Consider the following 20,427-nt stretch of genomic DNA (forward strand, 5'->3'; position numbering starts at 1 on the left):
CTTTTTTGCCAATCTGTGGTCATTCTGGTTTTCTGTTTAGATAATGAAATAACTCTGAAATGATGACACAACTGCCAAGGGTTGTCCAGTTATTATATTGTCTGGAAATTTGAAATGTTTATTATGTTAACATTTCTTTTCACATAGTCAGATTACAGCCATTCAAATAAATTAAGATGCCATGTATATCTACCCAAAACTTGCATTATTAAAAGTCTGCCTGGTATTGTCTTTAGATCCATTTTTCTATTATTGTTTAGAGTGGCTTGAACCATATTATGTTTGCTGCCTTCAAAAAGTAGCAGCTATTATGGATAAGCAGTATGATTCTAATTGGATTTCTGAATATTAATGTATTTCACCTCACATTTTGTAGGCAAGTATACAAAACAGTTGATGGGCATGATTAATCGCAGCTGATATTGGAGTTTAGATGATATAGCTCTATTACATGAACCTTGTATTAAAGACTATATATCAAGGATGATTTATTACTTAGAAGAAACAGAATAACGTGCCTTCAATATCAAAGAGTAGCTAGATAACAGATAGCTGCACAAAGCTGCTGTTATTTAGCATAATCTAGCTGTTTCATGGGAAGCAACACCATCAGATAAATAGGTAGGTAGGTAGGTAGGTAGGTAGGTAGGTAGGTAGGTAGGTAGGTAGGTAGGTAGATAGATAGATAGATAGATAGATAGATAGATAGATAGATAGATAGATAGATAGATAGATAGATAGGACACAGACAGACAGACAGACAGACAGACAGACGCAGGTAGTCCAGGGGTGAAATTCAGCAGGTTCTGACAGGTTCTGGAGAACCGGTAGCAGAAATTTTGAGTAATTCGGAGAATCAGTAGCAGATATTTTGAGTAATTCAGAGAACCGGCAAATGCCACCTCTGGCTGGCCCCAGAGTGAGATGGGAATGGAGATTTTGCAGTATCCTTCCCCTGCCCGCCTACCAAGCCCACAGAACCGGTAGTAAAAAAATTGAATTTCACCACTGAGGCAGTCCTTGACATAGGACCACATCCAATTTTATGACCTTTTTGCCATGGCCATTAAGTGAATCGTTGCAGTTAAGTGAATAATGTGGTCATTAAGTGAATCAGGCATTCACCATTGACTTCACCAGTTAGAAGCTGTCCGGAAAGTTAGCAAATGGCAATTACATGACTTGTGGCGTTGGAATCATCATAAATAGATGCTGGCTGCCAAGTATCTAAATTTTGGTCATGTGACCATGAGGATAAGGCAACAGTCATGAATCTGATGGCTGGTCATAAGTCACTTTTTTTAGTGCCTTTTTAATATCAGACAGTCACTAAATGAATGGTTGTAAGCTAAGGACGATAGATAGATAGATAGATGATAGATAGATAGATAGATAGGTAGGTAGGTAGGTAGGTAGGTAGGTAGGTAGGTAGGTAGGTAGGTAGGTAGGTAGGTAGATATGTACGTAGGTAGGTAGATGATAGATAGATGATAGATAGATAGATATAGAGATAATAGATAGATAATAAATAAATAGATAGATAGATAGATAGATAGATAGGTAGGTAGGTAGGTAGGTAGGTAGGTAGGTAGATGATTGATAGATAGATAGAGATAGATAATAGATAGATAGATAATATATAGATAGATAGATAGATAGATAGATAGATAATAGATAGATAGATAGATAGATAGATAGATAGATAGATAGATAGATAGATAGATAGATAGATGATAGATAGATAGATAGATATAATATATATATGTATGTATGTATGTATGTATGTATGTATGTATGTATGTATGTATGTATGTTATATTTGGGCATACCGGGGGGTTGTAAAATCTAATGTGTGTGTGTGTGTGTGTGTGTGTTTTAATTTGTGCTGATAAATAAATAAAGGGAGACTAGTATAGATCTATTTCAAACTATTTAGCTCTCATCAGCTAGCCATACCCTTACTGGGAATCGAGCCTGTGCTGTATTGCCTCTAAGGCAGATGTATTAACAATTGAGCCACCAAAAAAAAAAAACCACACATATATAACAAAGGCAACAGTAAAAATATTGGGTTTCTGTCGTGATGGACTCTTGTGACGAGCCGATTGACAGATGATGGAAGCAGTTAGCTTCCTCCCATAATTGGGGCTTACCAGGGGTTGTGACTCTAAATATGTGTGTGTGTGTGTGTGTGTGTGTGTGTGTGTGTGTAGGTAGGTAGGTAGGTAGGTAGGTAGGTAGGTAGGTAGGTAGATAGATAGATAGATAGATAGATAGATAGATAGATAGATAGATAGATAGATAGATAGATAGATAGATAGATAGATGATAGATAGAAATAGATAGATAGATGATAGGTAGGTAGGTAGGTAGGTAGGTAGGTAGATGATAGATAGATAGATAGATAGATAGATAGATAGATAGATAGATAGATAGATAGGTAGGTAGGTAGGTAGATAGGTAGATAGATGATAGATAGATAGATAGATAGATAGATAGATAGATAGATAGATAGTTAGATACATAGATAGATGGATAGAGGTAGATAGATAGATAATATATAGGTAGGTAGGTAGGTAGATGATAGATAAATGGATGGATGGATGGACGGATGGACAGATAGACAGACAGATATAGACAGACAGAGATAGAGAGATAGATAGGATAAAAAATTAAAAAATAATAAAATGCTTTACTGTATCTGAGAACCATTATAATTACACACTTCCATAATTTTTCTCTTACTTCTGTAGTTAATTCTAACATTAGCTCAGTTTTGATATTACAAGAAAGCTCAAGCTACAGTTTATCCTAACTGAAACAAACTTTAGCCTGCCTTCCATTCTGTTTCTCATGCTTCTTGGCATGGCAACAAGGAGATTTCACTTTCACTCTAATTCTTGATCAGCTACAGTTAAACATGACGGCTAAACTGAGATTGACATTGTTAATCCTAACAATGGTTTCTTGTTAAGTCTCATAATCCATAAGGTAGGTTGATTTGTGTTCAATCAAATAATGAGCTTTTGTTCATACCCATCACAATGGAAAATACTTTATTGCAAAGCCTCAAATATCTATGTGGTTGTTTTCACGCTAAGCCATACACATAACACTAAGTCAAAAAAACCAAGCAAGGCACTCTGAAACAATGGAAGGGACCAAGGAAGGACTTAGTTTCTGCATCACAAAAGCTAAACAGTTGTCAGTTAGATCTCTGTTGGATTAATTCTCTCTTTCCCTTTCACACACACTCTCTCTCTCAGAGCTACTGTAGCAATGAGATTAAATGCTGGGTGAGGGTTCTGGTATTTCCGTACCCTTGAAAACTGGTTAGGTGACTTTGGTCAGTCCTTCTCTACTATACACTGGAAAGTTGAAAAATTTTCAGAATTGGACCAGTGTGATGGATTATATGCAGTGGTGGGCTGCAACCAATTAAACAACTGGTTCGGTGATCGCGCGCTTCGGTGATTGGATGCCTAATTTGCTTGCATGCAGCGTTCAAAATACAGCAATCCAAAGCTCAGCTGCTTACCTTCTAAGGCAGCCCTGGTAAGTAGAATAGTGGAGGCGCGGAAATCAGCTGTGCCGCGTGAATCAGCTGAGCCAGAAAGAAGGAAATATAGGACAGGATAGGGTGGAGGGGCAGGGCCAGTTGATAGACAGAACTACTGGTTTGCCTGAACCAGTCCAAACTGGCAGCAGCCATCACTAATTATATGTACTGTACAGGGGTGGGTTAGAAAAGGGGAAAAAAATAAATGTTTGCAATTTCTACGCATGGGCAGAACCGAAAATCAAGATGGTGTCGCCGGCGATAGAACCAGTTCAGGGGCGTGGCAGGCCGAGTTACCGGTAGGAACCCACCTCTGGTACTGTACATGAATGCATGCACATAGAAACATACACATGCTAGTTTTATATACTAGGTAAAGGCACTTGGATACAAACCAGGGGACTTGGGGTCTCTTTCAGTCCTGGGAAGAAGGCAAGGGCAAACCACTTCTGAAATCTTGCCGGAGAAACTGCAGAGACTTGTCTAGGCAAGACTTCACTAGACTTCCTTGAAAGCAGCAAAATTATAAATATTGTAGCTATATCTCAACTCTCACTGTATAATGCTTGAAGGAGCCCAGAAACCTACTTGAGAAGATTTCCAAGATTGAAGAGGACTCTATTGTGCTGTGGGTTCAGCTGGAGAGCTTTACTGTAGTATTCCTTCGCTTGCACCATGTCTTTGGTCAATGTCCCAAGGTTGTTCAGGGCACTTGCATGACGTGGATATAACCTGTTGAGAGAGAGAGAGAAAGAACGAAAGAAAGAAAGAACAGAAGGAAGGAAGAGAAAGAAGGAGAAAGAAGGAGAAAGAAAGAAAGAAAGAAAGACACAGAAAGAGACAGAAAGGAAGGAAGGAAGGGAGAGAAATGAGAAAGAAAGAAAAAAGAAAAGAAAGAAATACACAGAAAGAGCCAGAAAGAAAGAAAGGAAGGAAGGAAGGAAGGGAAAGAAGGAGAAAGAAAAAAGAAAAGAAAGAAATACACAGAAAGAGCCAGAATGAAAAAGAATGAGAGAAAGAAAGAACAAAAGGAAGAAAGAAAGGAAGGAAGGAAGGAAGGGAAAGAAGGAGAAAGAAATAAAGAAAAAGGAAGAAAGAAAAGAAAGAAATACACAGAAAGAGACAGAAAGAAAGAAAGGAAGGAGGGAAGGAAGGAAGGAAGGAAGGAAGGAAAAGGAGAAAGAAAGAAAAAGAAAGAAAGAAGAAAGAAAGAAAGAAAGAAAAGAAATACACAGAGACAGAGAGAGAGAGAGAAAGAGAGAGAGAGATTAGATTATCTTACTGAATATTAAAAAATCCAAACCATTTCATGTTCATTCCTTCTTATAAAACTTGAAGACTTTGCTATGGCAAGGTTTAATTCTTTCATTTCTTCATGAAGGGACTTGGACCCCTAGGAAGCAGCAATAGGCCTCTATTCGAAGGCTTTCAACAATCCGTGGGGCTGACCCATGGCCTCTGGATTAAAAATATACACCCACAGAATGCTACCTTCCTCTGGAAGTGAGGCAGGGAGAATTCTGTACCGGGGCAGCAGAAGAGGCAAATGCCCAGCCCCCTTTGCTTGGTCTGTACCCCCAAATCTATGAGGGAAAGCATCTCAAACCCAAGGGGGAAAGGAGCCAAGAGGAAAAGATATGGTTCTACTCCCCAGCTTGCCCCACTTCTCCTTTGACTGCAGCTTCCCAGGGGGATGTGCTGAGCATTCTTCACCTTTTTTACTTATGTATGTTGAAATCCAATCCAAGTGCAGAGTTCAGTCTTTGATCCAGTAAACAATACTAGCGTTTAAACAGAGATTTTAAGAAATCTGTTTGCATTTAATCTTACGGGGGTATTTTTGTTTTGGATTTTTAATAAAACACAGCCTTCCAGTTTGGAGTCTCTCTTACAAAGCCCATGCATAGGCCCAAACACAAACACACATGCAAACACACACACACACAAACACACATGTCACTTGAAATGGCAACCATCTGCAAGCAATATCTCTCCCGCTATGCATCTCATTAACCACCAAGCCCTCCTTGCTTCACCTAATCAAGTGCCAACTACTGCATTATTTATGAAAGAAAACTGAATTTCATTAAACTCTCACTAGGGCTGCCAGGTTCTTTTTTTTTTTTTAATGATCAATGTTCCCGTCTTTCCAAAATTCTAGGCATTTTTACGAAGAGTAGCCTTTCCTTCATAATTATACAAAAAAGCTGAAACAGCTCGATTCAAATTGCCAAAAAGAGGAGGGAATAGAAAAAGAAAGAGAGAGAGAGACAGAGAGAGAGAGAACGGAAGTATACATTTAGTTTGGCTTTGATTTTTGTTCAAATAAGAAGCCGGATGTTTTCTGGAGATCAAATAAATTATTCAGAAGGACTCCTTCAACAGTGTCTCTTCAATAGTCGGAACCCATTTAGGTAGCTCAGCTTTGCAAAATTACTGCCTCCCCTTTTATTCCTCAGAAATATTATTAGATTAGCCCAATTGCTAGTGAGTCTGTAACAAAGTCTTCTTGGAAGCTAAGCAGAGTCAGGCATGGTTAACTTCTTGGGTGAAAGATATCCTGTGAAAATCAGAGCTATAATTGAAGAAAGCAATGAAAAGCTATAGTTACACTGCTGTTCACAAAACTGATAGGAACTAAAAATGTATGTTTGTCAGAGGTGATATTCAGCAGGTTTTGACCAGTTCTAGAGAACCGGTAGCGGAAATTTTGAGTAGTTCGGAGAACTGGGAAATACCACTTCTGACTGGTCCCGACCCCATCTGTTCTCTGCCTCCCGAGTCCCAGCTGATCAAGAAGATATGAGGATTTTGCAGTAACCTTTCCCTGGAGTGGGGAGGGAATGGAGATTTTACAGTATCCTTCCCCTGCCACGCTCACCAAGCCACGCCCACAGAACTGGTAGTAAAAATGTTGAATCCCACCATGTGTGTCTCTCTGTCTGTCTCTCTATCTATCTATATCCCCTTGCTTAGAAAAAGTCTTCAACTATTACATAATAAAATCAGAGTTTCTAAAAAACATGGCAAAAGATTAATCATGGCTTCAATACAAAAACAGAAGGCAGAAATGGATTTCAAGAGAAGTATAACCGACCTTATCTTTGAGACACTTACATTTTTTTCTAAACACTCTTGGCCTTTAAACCTCACTGGTTATTTGAGGGACACCAAGACGATTCAATAATCAAGTAAAAACACATGAGGAAAAAGTGGAAGGGGGAATTTGTTACCCGAGGCTACACTCTTGTCTTTCACTAAGAGTGTCAGTTGATAAGGAAACTACGTAAAATGAAATGGGTGTGCAATTGGCAATCAAAGCCTATGAGAATTAAAGTCCAGATTCTATGCTGAGACCAAGTCCAACAGAGACATTTACAAGGTCATCGGTTTTAGAGGCTGTTTAGGCCAACGGGTTTTGAAGGTGCTCCCTGAAACAGGTAGAAATCAGCAGTGCAGAAATTAAATCAAGTTGAATGAAATAATAAGCTGGGGTAGAAACCTCTAACAGGTGCTAACAACTCAGGTAGGAAATTGCAAATGGAGGCGGTGGGGTCCCGCCACAGAAGGAATTTACCGACATTGCTGTCCTTCTGTTAAAGGGCACACAGGTGCCATCTGCCATCCCTTCTCAATCCCCATGAAATAAAGTTCTGGTAGAGATAGGTTAGCCTTTAGCCTCAGTATAGTCCTTGTCCAAATCCCTCCTCCAAGGTACTAGTCTAGACAAGAGACTAGGAGAGAAACAAAGGAGAGATCATAACATTAGTTCAGAGCTTCCCTGTTCCCAACAGATGGCTTATATCAGCGGTCACCAACTAGTGGTCCATGAGAAAATTTTGGTAGTCCATTGAAAAATCTTTGCATTTTTGCATTTTTGATATTGCATTAAATCAGTGATCCTCAAACTATGGCCCCTGGGCCGGATACGGCCCATCAGAGCAATTAATCCCATTTGCTGACGGGATGAGGTCCTTCAGGCACTTAGCTTGGCCACCTGTTTAGTAGCTCTAGCCCTTACTTCCCTCCCTAGAACTCCAGGCGCTTCAGCGAATGGCGCACAAAACTTCAGCCAGACTCCTTGAAAGATAGAGTTTGCAGGGGGTTGATCTAGCTTCCGGGCTGGCTACATTTTTGGCCTTATTTGGGCTCATTCTTGGTCCTATTTGAGATTCCTAGCTGCAATGGGCAGCAAAGCTAGGGTTGACCCTGGGCACTTCTCTCCACTAATAGGCAGCCGAGCTAAGTGCCTGAAGGACCCCATCCTGTTGTTAATTCATATTAGTGGTCTGTGGGATTTAAAATTGCAATTCTCAGAGGCTGACAATTATCATTCAGCATAATGTTTTTGAGCGGGTCCAGAGGTATTTCACGAGAAGAGTACTCCACTCCTCTACTCACAATAGACTCCCTTACGCCACCAGGGTTGAAATTTTGGGCTTGATCATTCTGGAACTGTGCCGCCTACGGTTCAATCTAGACAAAGTTGTCTGCTACAAAGTCCTACCTGTCAATGACTTCTTTAGCTTCAACCACGATAATACACAGGCAAATAATCGATACAAACTCAAGGTAAACCGCTCCAAACTCAAGAAAATACGACTTCAGTAACAGAGTGGTCAATGCCTGGAATGCTCTACCCGACTCCGTTGTTACAGCCTCAAACCCCCACAACTTCAATCTCAAACTGTCTACCATGGACCTCACCTCATTCTTTGAGTCCATAAGGGAGCATTTATAAGCCGACCAGTGTGCCTACCATCCCTGTCCTACTGTTCCACTTATCTGAATTTACTTCCTTTGTTCATGTTTATGTTCATAACAATACTTGTTATCTTATACGTGTTTGACAAACAAACAAACAAATAAAATAAATGTACTGTAACCTGGTGCAAGAGGACTCCAACTTTCCACACAGAGTGGGCACTATAAATATAGCTATTCTAGGTGTGTTAGCTAAAAAGATAGGGCTCAACATACAAAGAGGTAGAGATGTTACCTATCCTTTTTACTATTGAAAAAGAAAAGTATACGCCAGGGGCCACCAATCTTTCGGACTTCAGGGACCACTAAATTAATAATTCTATGAACAGCTTGGCAGCTTGAAGATGTGTGGACAATCAACTCCCAGAATTTGTCAGCCACACATCTTCTCCCAGAATTTGAAGCCCACACATCTTCAAGCTGCCACGGTTGAGAAACTCTGATCTAGAATCTTCATAGACACTGGAGGAAAAAAACACTGAAACATCTGTGAAAAGGAAGACAGCCTATCACTTGATACTAAAAATAAAAAGGATACTATCTCAGCCGAGTTTCATATAAAGATATGTACTGCCACGAGGGACCAGCATTTTTTTTCTGGCTTCCCATCACGTTGTTCTCCCCCCATGTATATGTCAATGATGCATTTAAAAAAAAAAAAACCTATACTCTCATGACAAAGATGCTGAGAGATTATTTTACAAAAGAATTGCCACTGGAAGGGAAAGTCAAGAGCAAGGAAACCAGTTTGTGCTTTGTGAAAAGCATGCATCCCCCCCCCCCATCTCCTGTTCAATGTTGCAAATATCAGGAGAGATGTGAACAATGTGTAGCCGGAGTTCAATTTAATGAAATTTCAATGAATCCACTGCATGTTTTACATACAAATAAATTCATAAGCAATCATAAGGAAACTTGATTTCCCACCACAGCTGCGTGGGTATTGCTTTAAAATATGAGGAGGCAGAGTGTATGCAATGCTATGTTCGGTAATAACTCTAACTTAAACTCATCATTTTCCTTTCTGACCCCTCTCATGGGGCCAGTCAGCAAGAAAAAAGATTTTATCCTATTCATTCCACAATCAGTACCGTACGGTAGTCCTGTATCCTATCACAGTGATGGCTAACCTTTTTGTCGTGTGCCGAAAGTGCGTGTGCATGCGCATGCACCAGCACGCACAGGCCCACACTCATAATGCAATGCGCACGTGACCACCACCACCCCGTGTGCTCCTCCCCCTGTTTTGGGCCTAGAAGGCCTCTGCACAAATCTGGAAGCCAAAATGGGGCACAGGGGCACTGCATTAGGCCCCAAAATGCAAAGCAAGCACCCCCACGCATGCACCCCTCCACATGTTTGTGCGCGTCCCGCGCATGCACCCTACCCCCCACGTATGCACGGCAGAGACCCAAAGACCAGCTGGCCAGTAGGAGGCACGTGCACGCATGCATGGTACAGCTGGGCTGGGGCAACGGCTGGCATGCCCACAGAGGGCTCTGCGTGCCACCTGTGGCATGCGTGCCATAGGTTCGTCATCACTGTCCTATCTAGCTGATGAGAGCTAAATAGCTTGAAATAGATCTATACTAGTCTCCCTTTATTTATTTATCAGCACAAATAAAACACAAATATAACAAAGGCAACAGTAAAAATATTGGGTTTCTGTCGTGATGGACTCTTGTGATGAGCCGATTGACAGATGATGGAAGCAGTTAGCTTCCTCCCATAATTGGGGCTTACCAGGGGTTGTGACACTATATATATTTCAACAAAACTTGGTACACAGTTCATTTACTCTCTGGAAAAAAATACTGTCGGGTAAGATACCCTAACACCCCCTGGGGTGTGTGTTCTGTTAAGATACAGCCTGTTGTGTCTTAAAATGGCTTCTACTGTACTGGCTTAAAATGGCTTCTACTTTACAGCGCAGTGGAGTTGCCATGGTAATGGCACAGAACTTCACAAGGGGGCTCCTTCTGGTAAGGGGAAAAATCCAACATTAGAAATTACGCTTCTGGGGGCACAGGGAAAACATTTTTATCGACATAATTTGTCGCCGAAATCAGGGTTCAGGGAAAAGTTGCTCTTACCATCGCCTCTTCAGGAATTACAGCGATGTTCATGGAAGGAGAGAGGACAGCTCATTCCACACTTATGTTGCTAATACAGGACTGGGATAAATAAATACCCAGGCAACACCAGGTTAACAGCTAGTGAATGATAAATACTACAATTTGTAAGTATATGCACACACAAAAAGAAATGAGTAGAAAAAGGGTGGGAAATTTTTGTGTGATCATCTGTTCATCTCAAGAATCTCCAAACCTAAGGTGACCAGACGTCCCGATTTCAGCAGGATAATCATGCTTTATAACAATTTTTCCCGTGTCCCGGGCCGTTTTAAAAAAGTCCCGATTTTCTGGCTTCATGTTGAAAGCCCAGTGGATTTGCTTAAGAAATCCTAACCAGGGCAAGACAAAAGACACCCTGTCTAATCCCTCTCTGTCTCTGTCTCAGTACTTTCATTGAAGATATTAAAACGTTAAAGCAACAAAACGGACCCACCCACCCCCGCGCCCCTTTTACTCACTTTTATAAGAAAAAATGACCAAGTACCATAGAGCTCCAGGAAACACGTGGCTTTTACTTCAATTTATTCTGTGTGGATTCTTTTTTTAAATAGTCTTAGGCTATTTAAAAAAAGATTCTATCCAAAATACAAAATACCAGCTGCAGTTATTCACTCAAGAACTGTGGCAAGAAAGGTGGTATAATGGGCTTAGTGACCAAAGTTACAATGGCATTGAAAAAAGTGACTGATGACCATTTTTCACACTTAGCGACCATTTTCACACTTAGCGACTGTTGCAGCATCCTCATGGTCATGTGATCAAAATTTTGATGTTTGGCAACAGTTACAATTTATATTTGTAAATTGTAGTTATGTTGAAATAAAAAAAAATATTACAATACTATTTTTGCGTTGTATGAAAATTTTTGTTGCTCTGTATAAAATTTTTAATCAACACCCCCCCCCCCCGGTCAAAGGTGTCCCTCTTTACCAATCTGAAAATCTGGTCACCTTATCCAAACCCAATGAGGAGGCCTCCCCTAAAGAGCTCTTCAAATGGTTTGTGTCAAAATCTCATGGAATTGCTTACCTCCTAGAATGTTTTCCTTGTTGCTGTATTTATTTAAGAATATGCAGCTCTTTTGCTCATTTCTGGACTGATTGTTGGCTATGAATGTTCATGACACAGCATTTTAGTGACTGCAGCGAAACCCCAGGGAGATTTGGCTCTTTACTCTGGATAGCTACACAGGAAGAGTGTAAATGGCTGATAACTTGAGCCAAATCTGACTAAATTCTGTCATTTATCCCAGAATTGAAAACACACAGAATGTTGGTGTGTTGGCATCAATATACTGTAGGTACATAAGAGAGCTGAAATTCCACAATCTCCTTTTTTGGCTAGAGGTAGAAGAGATACATTATCCACTGCTTCAATTACTTGGAATAAGACTGCCTATTGGAGCAAGAAAAATATGTGGAAATGGCACGAGCAAGAAAAATATATGGAAATGGCACGTGTAGAACCATAGATCAACATTTTCACTAAAATATTATTTCTTACATTTTAACAGGCACAACCAAAACACCTTTACTCAGAATCTTCACTTTGTTCAGTGTAGTGATATTTTAAGGTTGCAATTCTAGACCTCATAATGATCTAGAATGATAGATTAATTGTGCTCCATGCAAAAATAAAGTCTTTTGTTTATCTAGCTGCCCATTTCACAAGCAAGTGACTCTGGGCAGCATACGACAAAACTAAAACAATAAATATGTAAAATTATGAGTAGTTCGGAGAACTGGTAAATATCACCTCTGACTGGCCCTGCCCCCATCTATTCTCTGCCTCCCGAGTCCCAGCTGATTGGGAGGGAATGGGGATTTTGCAATATCCTTCCCCTATCACACCCACCAAGCCGCGCCCACAGAACCGGTAGTAAAAAAAAGTTTGAATCCCACCACTGGGGTACATTCATTCGTCTGACAATGTTTAACATATCTGGGCTTCGTCAAGGTTACTGCTCACATGGACCATTTATTTAACTATTTTATAGTATTAGGTAACCCATTCAAATCAGCTGAGGTGGCGCAGTGGTTAAATGCAGCACTGCAGGCTACTTCAGCTGACTGCAGTTCTGCAGTTCGGCTGTTCAAATCTCACCGGCTCAGGGTTGACTCAGCCTTCCATCCTTCCGAGGTGGGTAAAATGAGGACCCGGATTGTTGTAGGGAGCAATATGCTGACTCTGTAAACCGCTTAGAGAGGGCTGAAAGCCCTATGAAGCGGTATATAAGTCTAACTGCTATTGCTAACTGCTATAAATTGTAAATTTGTAAAGGCAACTTAAAATTTGAACATGTTAGGATAATTAGGTAGTGTATGCTACACTTCGTTTTACCCTTTAAAACCAAACAACCTGTGCTGTTTGCGGGTTAAACACCTGGCTGCCTTTAGCATGTTTAATATTTTTTCTAACCATTGAAGAATAACCACTAAACAAGACCAGGGGCAACCAGAGACTGAAGAAACAGGCTTTGCAATGGCAAACAATAGAAAGCAAAATAAATTTGGCTGACTAGGAACCCTGACCTTCAAAAAGAAAAAAGAGAGCACATGTGTACATTTTAATAAGACAGACTCTAACAGGCCATTAAATAGAGTGAAGGTAAAGGTAAAGATTCCCCTTGCACATACTGTATGTGCTAGTCGTTCCCAACTCTAGGGGGCGGTGCTCACCTCCGTTTCAAAGCCAAAGAGCTAGTGCTATCCGAAGACGTTTCTGTGGTCATGTAGCCGGCATGACTAAGCGCCAAAGGCACATGGAACGCTGTTACCTTCCCACCAAAGGTGGTCCCTATTTTTCTACTTGCATTTTTACGTGCTTTCGAACTGCTAGGTTGGCAGAAGCTGGGACAAGTAAAGGCAGCTCACTCCGTTATACGACGCTAGGGATTTGCACCGCTGAACTGCCGACCTTTCTGATCGACAAGCTCAGAGCCTTAGCCACTGAGCCACCATGTTAAATAGAGTACAGGAAACTAAATATCCCAATATTCCTGCTGTAACTCCCATATATTAATATGTCTTTGTAGCAATAATAAGCAAGATTGACATTCTTTGATATTCCTTCCTCCAGCTCCATGTCTCATGGAAAGTGCAATTCTGCTCTAATGGCAAATATTTTAAAATTAAACCTCTAGGGATAAACTTCGGCTCTCCATAATCACCAGTCTCTTGCAATATCAAGGGTCTTACTTTTTTTTCTGTTGATTTCCCTAAAAACACTTCTGCCAAGCAGCATGACTCCCCCCCCCCCGCCCCCCCGCCCTCGGCTCCAACATGCCTGGACCACTTCCAAAGATCTCTGTTGTAGCAATTTATCTTTATTGCTTTGCTGCAAGTATGCTTAAAGGTTTTTAAACATTATCACCATTCCAGAATATCAATCGCTCGTGAACTCTGGTACAGATACCGCTCAGTTTGCATTTCCCTCAAAAGAACGACCCTTTCAAATGAAGGTTAATGTCCTCCATCTGTGCTTGGCAAAAAGAAAAGAATTTCTGCCCAGACAAATAGAGAAGTTTATTTTATTTTGCTTATGACCGCCTCCCCCACCCCACCCCCCCACCGGCTTCTGGCTGTGGAAATGGTCAGCTGTCTGGCTGCAATTTACAATAGGGCTGATACAGGCATCAATGCATCATTTGGGACACACTTTTTTCCTCTTTGGAAATACCCTGCTTGAGAGTTACTGCTGAGCAAGAGTGATTTTTTCCCCCTGAAGATTCTTGCTGTGATTTTTTTTTAAAGATGGGATTTCTATATTATATATTATAATTCTAGAGGAATACTAGTATGCACATCGCACTTCTTGGAATGTACTGTACCTCAAACTTCACAGAAAGTTTTAAGCGCCTTGGTTGATCTTGAAAACTCCTAGCAAATTTGGGCTGAAGTAATCTTGGATGAAGGGTGGCTCAGTGGCTAAGATGCTGGGCTTGTCGATCAGAAAGGCCAGCAGCTCAGCGGTTCAAATCCCTAGCGCTAGTGAGCTCCCGTTATTTTTCCCAGCTTCTGCCAAGCTAGCAGTTCGAAAGCATGTGAAAATGCAAGTACAAAAAATAGGAACCACCTTTGGTGGGAAGGTAACAGTGTTCCGTGCGCCTTCGGTGTTTAGTCATGCCGGCCACATGACCACGGAGACCAGTGGTGGGTTCCTACCAGTTCAGATCGGTTCAGCCGAACCGGTAGTGGTTTGGCAGCCTGGATTACTGGAACCAGCAGCGGCCCAGGCATGCCACACCCCCAAACTGGTTCTTCTGGCTCGCCATAGGTGCCGCCATCTTGTTTCTCACTTCTGCGCATGAGCAGAAGAATTTTCATTGCATTGTGCATGCGTGCGCAAGGCGTGCATGAGCAAACCAGCAGTAGAGCCTGCCAGAACCCACCCCTGACAGAAACATCTTCGGACAGCGCTGGCTCATCAGCAGCACCCCCTAGAGACGGAAACGACTAGCACATATGTGCGAGGGGAACCTTTACCTTTACCTTAATCTTGGATGGTACAAATCCTAAGGTCATGACTGAGAAGCAGAGTGCCTGGGATTTATTTATATTTATTTATTTGCAATAGTGGCAATATCTATATCTTGGGTGTAGGTTCGTTCTCCGAGCTCGTGGGTTGGTTTCCAAACACTTCCTTACCAGGATCCCCGAAAGTCTGCTCAAGATGTTACCTAGCCTAGTAACGAAATGTTCGAACACCAACCCACAAATTCAGAGAATAAACCTTCATGCTCATTAATTTATTTATGTTTCAAATTTCTTAAACCTCCATCTCCCTCGGATGTCAAACTATTCTGATGCTCTTTAACAACATAAATATAACATGGAGGTGTCAGGAATTGTGCTCAAATCAAGGGAGACATTACTATTAAAAATGTTTTTTTAAATATGTATGTATGTATGTATGTATGTATGTATGTATGTATGTATGTATGTATGTATTTTAGATTTAGGTTCGATTCCCAGTAAGGGTATGGCTAGCTGATGAGAGCTAAATAGCTTGAAATAGATCTATACTAGGCTCCCTTTATTTATCAGCACAAATACAACATATGTATGTATGTATGTATGTATGTATGTATGTATGTATGCAGGCATGCATGCATGCATGTATTTAGTGTTACAACCCCTGGTATGCCCAAATATGGGAGGAAGCAGACTGCTTCCTTTCTCTGTCTATCGGCTCGTCACAAGAGACCATCACGACAGAAAGCCATTATTTTTACTGTTGCCTTTGTTACATTTGTGTTGCATTTGTGCTGATAAATAAATAAAGGCAGACTAGTATAGATCTATTTCAAGCTATTTAGCTCTCATCAGCTAGCCATACCCTTACTGGGATTTGAACCTGTATATATATATTAATGTCATCTATCCTTCTACCTCTCTTAAGTTGCCTAAGATTCCTGCCAAAACTGAAGTTATGCACACAGGAACCAAAGCATATTGACCTAATGTTGGCATAATATGCCAGGCCAGGGGTCTCCAACTTTGGCAACTTTAAGACTTGTGGACTTCAACTCCCAGAATTCCTCAGCCAGTGCTGAGGGCACGCGAGGCGTTGTCTTGTCAGCTCCAGCGTACATGTGTGCGCTGGCCAGCTGATTTTTGGCCTTGATTTTCGGCTGTTTTTCGAAAAACCGCCCAATGCGCAAACGGGAAGTTTTGGGAATGGACTTCTGGTTTGCGCATTGGGCTGTTTTTCGCCCTCCGGAGGCTTCAGGAAAACCTCCTGAAGCCTCCGGAAGGAGAAAAACGGCCCAACGGGCACCCCGGAAGTTCCTTTCCCAAACTTCCGTTTTGCGTGTTGGGCTGTTTTTCGTCCTCCCCAGGCTCCTAGAAAGCCTCTGGAGCCTGGGGAGGGAAAAAATGTACCTACTGTGCCCATCGGAAGTCAAAAAACAGTCTCCGGAGGGCCTCCGGGGAGGAGGGGCGAGCGAGGCCGTTTTCGCCCTCCCCAGCCTCCAAAAAAGCTGTGCGTGCATGCACAGAGCAGGGGAGCACATGCACATGCGCAGGGGGCACAACATGGAGGGGCATCAAATTATGGGGGTGGGCATGCACGCGCATTAGCATGCGCATGCATTAGCATGCACGAACATGGTTTTGGCACCTGAGGCGAAAAAGGTTCACCATCACTGATCTATATGATGATCTCAGCTTCTTCCTTATTGTTCACACTCTGGATATCTGGTGACTTCACTTCTCCTATTATTTCATGACTTACCTCCTTGCCCTTTCTCCCATATAGAATTGATGTATAGCAGCAATTTTTTAAACATTTGGCAGCTTTTAAGATGCATGGACATCAACTCCTACAATTCCGCTGCCAGCTGAAGTCCACCCATCTTAAAATTGCCAAGTTTGAAAAACTGCCTTATAGCATTACTTACTGTAGGTGTTACTAATTTTTCAGTGCTTCTGAGAGGGGGGATGCAATTTTAAAATCGTGTCAGGGGCATGCATAGAAAATATCTCTTGGGGGTGGACATCCCCATTCACAAAAAAAAAATAACTAGAGAGGGGCATAACCAGTCACAAACCACTATTTATCAGAATGTCCCATTTTCCCATTCATCTCAATTATAATGCCTGAGCTAGTCTACTCTACATAACACAGGTAGAATTAGCCTTCTACAGAAACTCACCACATGGCATCTGGAAACTCAACCAAGCTTGGGACTCAAAAGACACACAAACTAGAAAGTTAGCTAAGACCCCATCCCCCCACCTCTGGAAGTTTGACAACCAATCAGAATACATTTCTTACATAGGAACAGGAAACAGAGTGGTGGGGGTGGGGGCGGGTCGAACAGAAAGTATAAAAAAAACCAGGAACTCTCAAAGCCCCTTTTTCTCTCTTTTCTTCTTCACCCAACACCTGGAAGCATGTGATCCCCCTTTTCTGTTCAGGAGCTCAAGCCATGTGATCCTGTCCACCATTTAAACCATCTTTCCAAACAGCCTCCATGTTTCCAGCTTCTTTTTCCCCACTTGGAACTGAACATCAGAAGGACATTTCTTCCAACAGGAGCATAACCAGTCACAAAGCACTATTTACCAGAATGTCCTATTTTCCTGTTTGTCTCAACCTGGCATTTTTCACCCTAAAATTATTTCTGTGCTGGTCACCATGGAAAATATACAGGCCTGGGATCCTTTCAAGGGCAAGAGATGCATTTGGAATTTTAAAGACGTGACATGGTGTTCCAATAGCAATAAAACTGGAGGGAAATATCTCCAAAATGGTTGTATGTGGAAATCATCACTTGCAAAGCCCCAGAAAATTATTTGTCCCTTTCTCTAGCCTCCTGCCCCCTGCACCCCCCTCGTGTTCCCTTATGTTTTTTTCTGGGCAAGATCACATGCTCATTTCAAGTAAAGCACTGACTAACTTTCCTCCATCTTCATCTTCTTTAAAAAAAACGGTATGGATATTTCGTTGCTTATTATCTGTGGGAAGTTATCATCCAGCCCTCTCCCAGAAAAATGAAATATCCTAGGAAATATTGAAAAGGCAGAATATTTCTCTGGATGTGAAAAGAAACATGTTTCAAAAGACAGAATAGTTGCCTATAGCTTTCTGCCCATCCCCAGCTAATGGGCCATTAAGATGGCCAGGCTAGCCCACTTTACATAATAAAGACTTCTCCTCACTGCAGCTGTAGGGGGAAGGGATATTACTCAACTGACCACAAGGCAACTGAGAACTCATCACAGCCTAGAGCAGTGTTTTTCAACCACTGTGCCGCGGCACACTAGTGTGCCGTGACATAGTGTAAGGTGTGCCATGGGAAAAACACCCGCCTATATTGAATATAGGCACAGAGTTAAATTTTTTTAACATTTTCTAATGGTGGTGTGCCTTGTGATTTTTTTCATGAAAAAAGTGTGCCTTTGCACAAAAAGGTTGAAAAACACTGGCCTAGAGAGTAGCCCCCTGCATGACACCATGGGAGTCTGACAACCAGTCAGAATACATTTCTTACACAGGAACAGGAAACAGAGAGGTGGGACTAAACAGGGTATAAAAAGCCTAGCAAGCCCCTTCCTCAGCCCTTCTCTCTTCTTCTCCATCAACATTGAAACATGTGATCACCTTTTCTGTACAGGGCTCAAGCCATGTGGCCCTGTCCAACAATAAACCATCTTTCCAAGCAGCCTCCATGTCTCCAGTGTCTTCTTCCCCACTTGGAGCTGAACCCAGAAGGACATTTCTTTCAACGTATCAAAGAGACAAGTGCTACCTGCTCCTTGCCTAGATCCAAAGATTTTTCTTATAGCAGCAAAAGGAGCAATGCCCTAACATGAAGCCGTGTTTAGTTTCACCCACCTGAATTGCTGGAGTTGAAAAGATGACAGATCAGACCAAGGTGATCACAACTTAATTTGCCAAGTTGCCAAGCAACCACAAATCCCTAAGTGTAGCTAGCAGCAACTTTAGAAGATTCACTGCCAGTCCTTCCTACCTTCAATGGTGCTGGCAAAAGCTCTGAAAAAGCTAGAGCTTTTGCTCTAGTCTATACACCTAATGAGGCTTAATTAACCCTCCTAGCAAATCAATCCTAAAAACAACCTTCTTTATAATTAAAGCTCTTCCCAGCCACTTGATGCTTATGGAGTTGGGGTGGGGCTGGAGGAGAAAGTCTCTGACAGCAATTACTGGGTGCTTAGCCTAATTCCCAAACAAATTGACTGAGCTTAAGTGCCAGTGGAAAAGGGCTGTCTGTTCCTGTCTACAGATAATAGAGATTTTGCATTTTTCAACAGTAAGCTGTTCAATCAAGAAAACCTGCTAGCTGCCTCTCAGTTATTATTTTTAACTGTATTGAACCATGGAATGGGGCCAACTCGCCACATGGGGAAACTCGGCAAGTACAAAAGTTAAATTAATTTCAACAGAACCGTGGCCAATAGTAATAAAAGAAAGAAAGCCTCTCCAGAAATACAAGAGTTAAAATAATTTCGATGAAAAACATCTATAATAATGCATCTATAATAATGTTTCTCAACCTTAGCCACTTTAAGATGTGTGGGCTTCAATTCCCAAGTTTCCTGATCAAAATATAAGCTGTGAAATGTCCGGGTCTGATTTGGAGGATGTAGGAAGCTAGCACCATCCCTCTCCTAGGAAAATGAGATATTTTAGGAAATATGAAAAGGGCAGAATATTTCCCCTAAAAGGAAGGCAGAAACTCACCCCCCCCAACACACCTTTGTTTAGGGGCCATTAAGGCTTGGGGCAGTCTATTCTACATAACAAAAATCTACCTCCTTCAGGCAGAGCCATAGTAGGAATTGCCCAAAGCCCTTTCATTACATCATCACTCAGCAAAGCTCAACCAAGCCTGGGACACAAACAACCTACAACGTTACCCCTGCATGGCCCCATGGGAGTCTGAGAACCAATCAGAATACAAGCTCAAATTCAAAAGCCCAGAGAGGGCATAAAACCCAGGGACTCTCAGCATCTCTTCCCCCTTTTTCCCCTTCACCCAACATCTTCAAGTCATGTGATCCTGTCTGCTATTAAACCATCTTTCCAAGCAGTCTCCATGTTTCCAGTGTCTTTCTTCCCACTTGGAACTGAACCCAGATGGACATTTCTTCCAACAATTATAAAAGCAGAACTTCCTGAGATGCATCTCTCTCTCTGCCTCCTAGTCTGTAAAAATACAAGAATAAATGCCACAATGGACCAAGTTACCTGAAATCAGCTGACAAAAATGGTATTGTAACCGAGGGCCAGCTCTGAATCTATTATGTCCTCAGGAGCTTATACTGCAAACAAAGGAGTACTACAAGGAATTGGTTGGAAAGGAAAACACGTGGCAAACCCAGTTATGCAGAGGCTTTGCCCTTGGTTACAGCCTGTCTCCAAATTGGTTCCATTCTGCTTAATAGCCCAAGGGAAGGCAGTGGCTACCCCTTCCATGCAGGAGCCACACGCTATAAAATCAAC

General features: G+C 41.7%; 1 protein-coding gene across 1 annotated transcript in view; it reads right to left on the minus strand.

Moving 5' to 3' along the window:
* Positions 1–20,427, minus strand: part of TMTC1 (transmembrane O-mannosyltransferase targeting cadherins 1) — a 179,343-nt gene that overhangs the window by 35,866 nt on the left and 123,050 nt on the right. The window contains 1 exon segment of the mRNA XM_032221138.1: positions 4,148–4,291. Within this exon segment, the coding sequence (XP_032077029.1) occupies positions 4,148–4,291 (144 nt within the window).

Source organism: Thamnophis elegans, chromosome 7 (assembly GCF_009769535.1).
Source record: "Thamnophis elegans isolate rThaEle1 chromosome 7, rThaEle1.pri, whole genome shotgun sequence".
Lineage (NCBI taxonomy): Eukaryota > Metazoa > Chordata > Lepidosauria > Squamata > Colubridae > Thamnophis > Thamnophis elegans.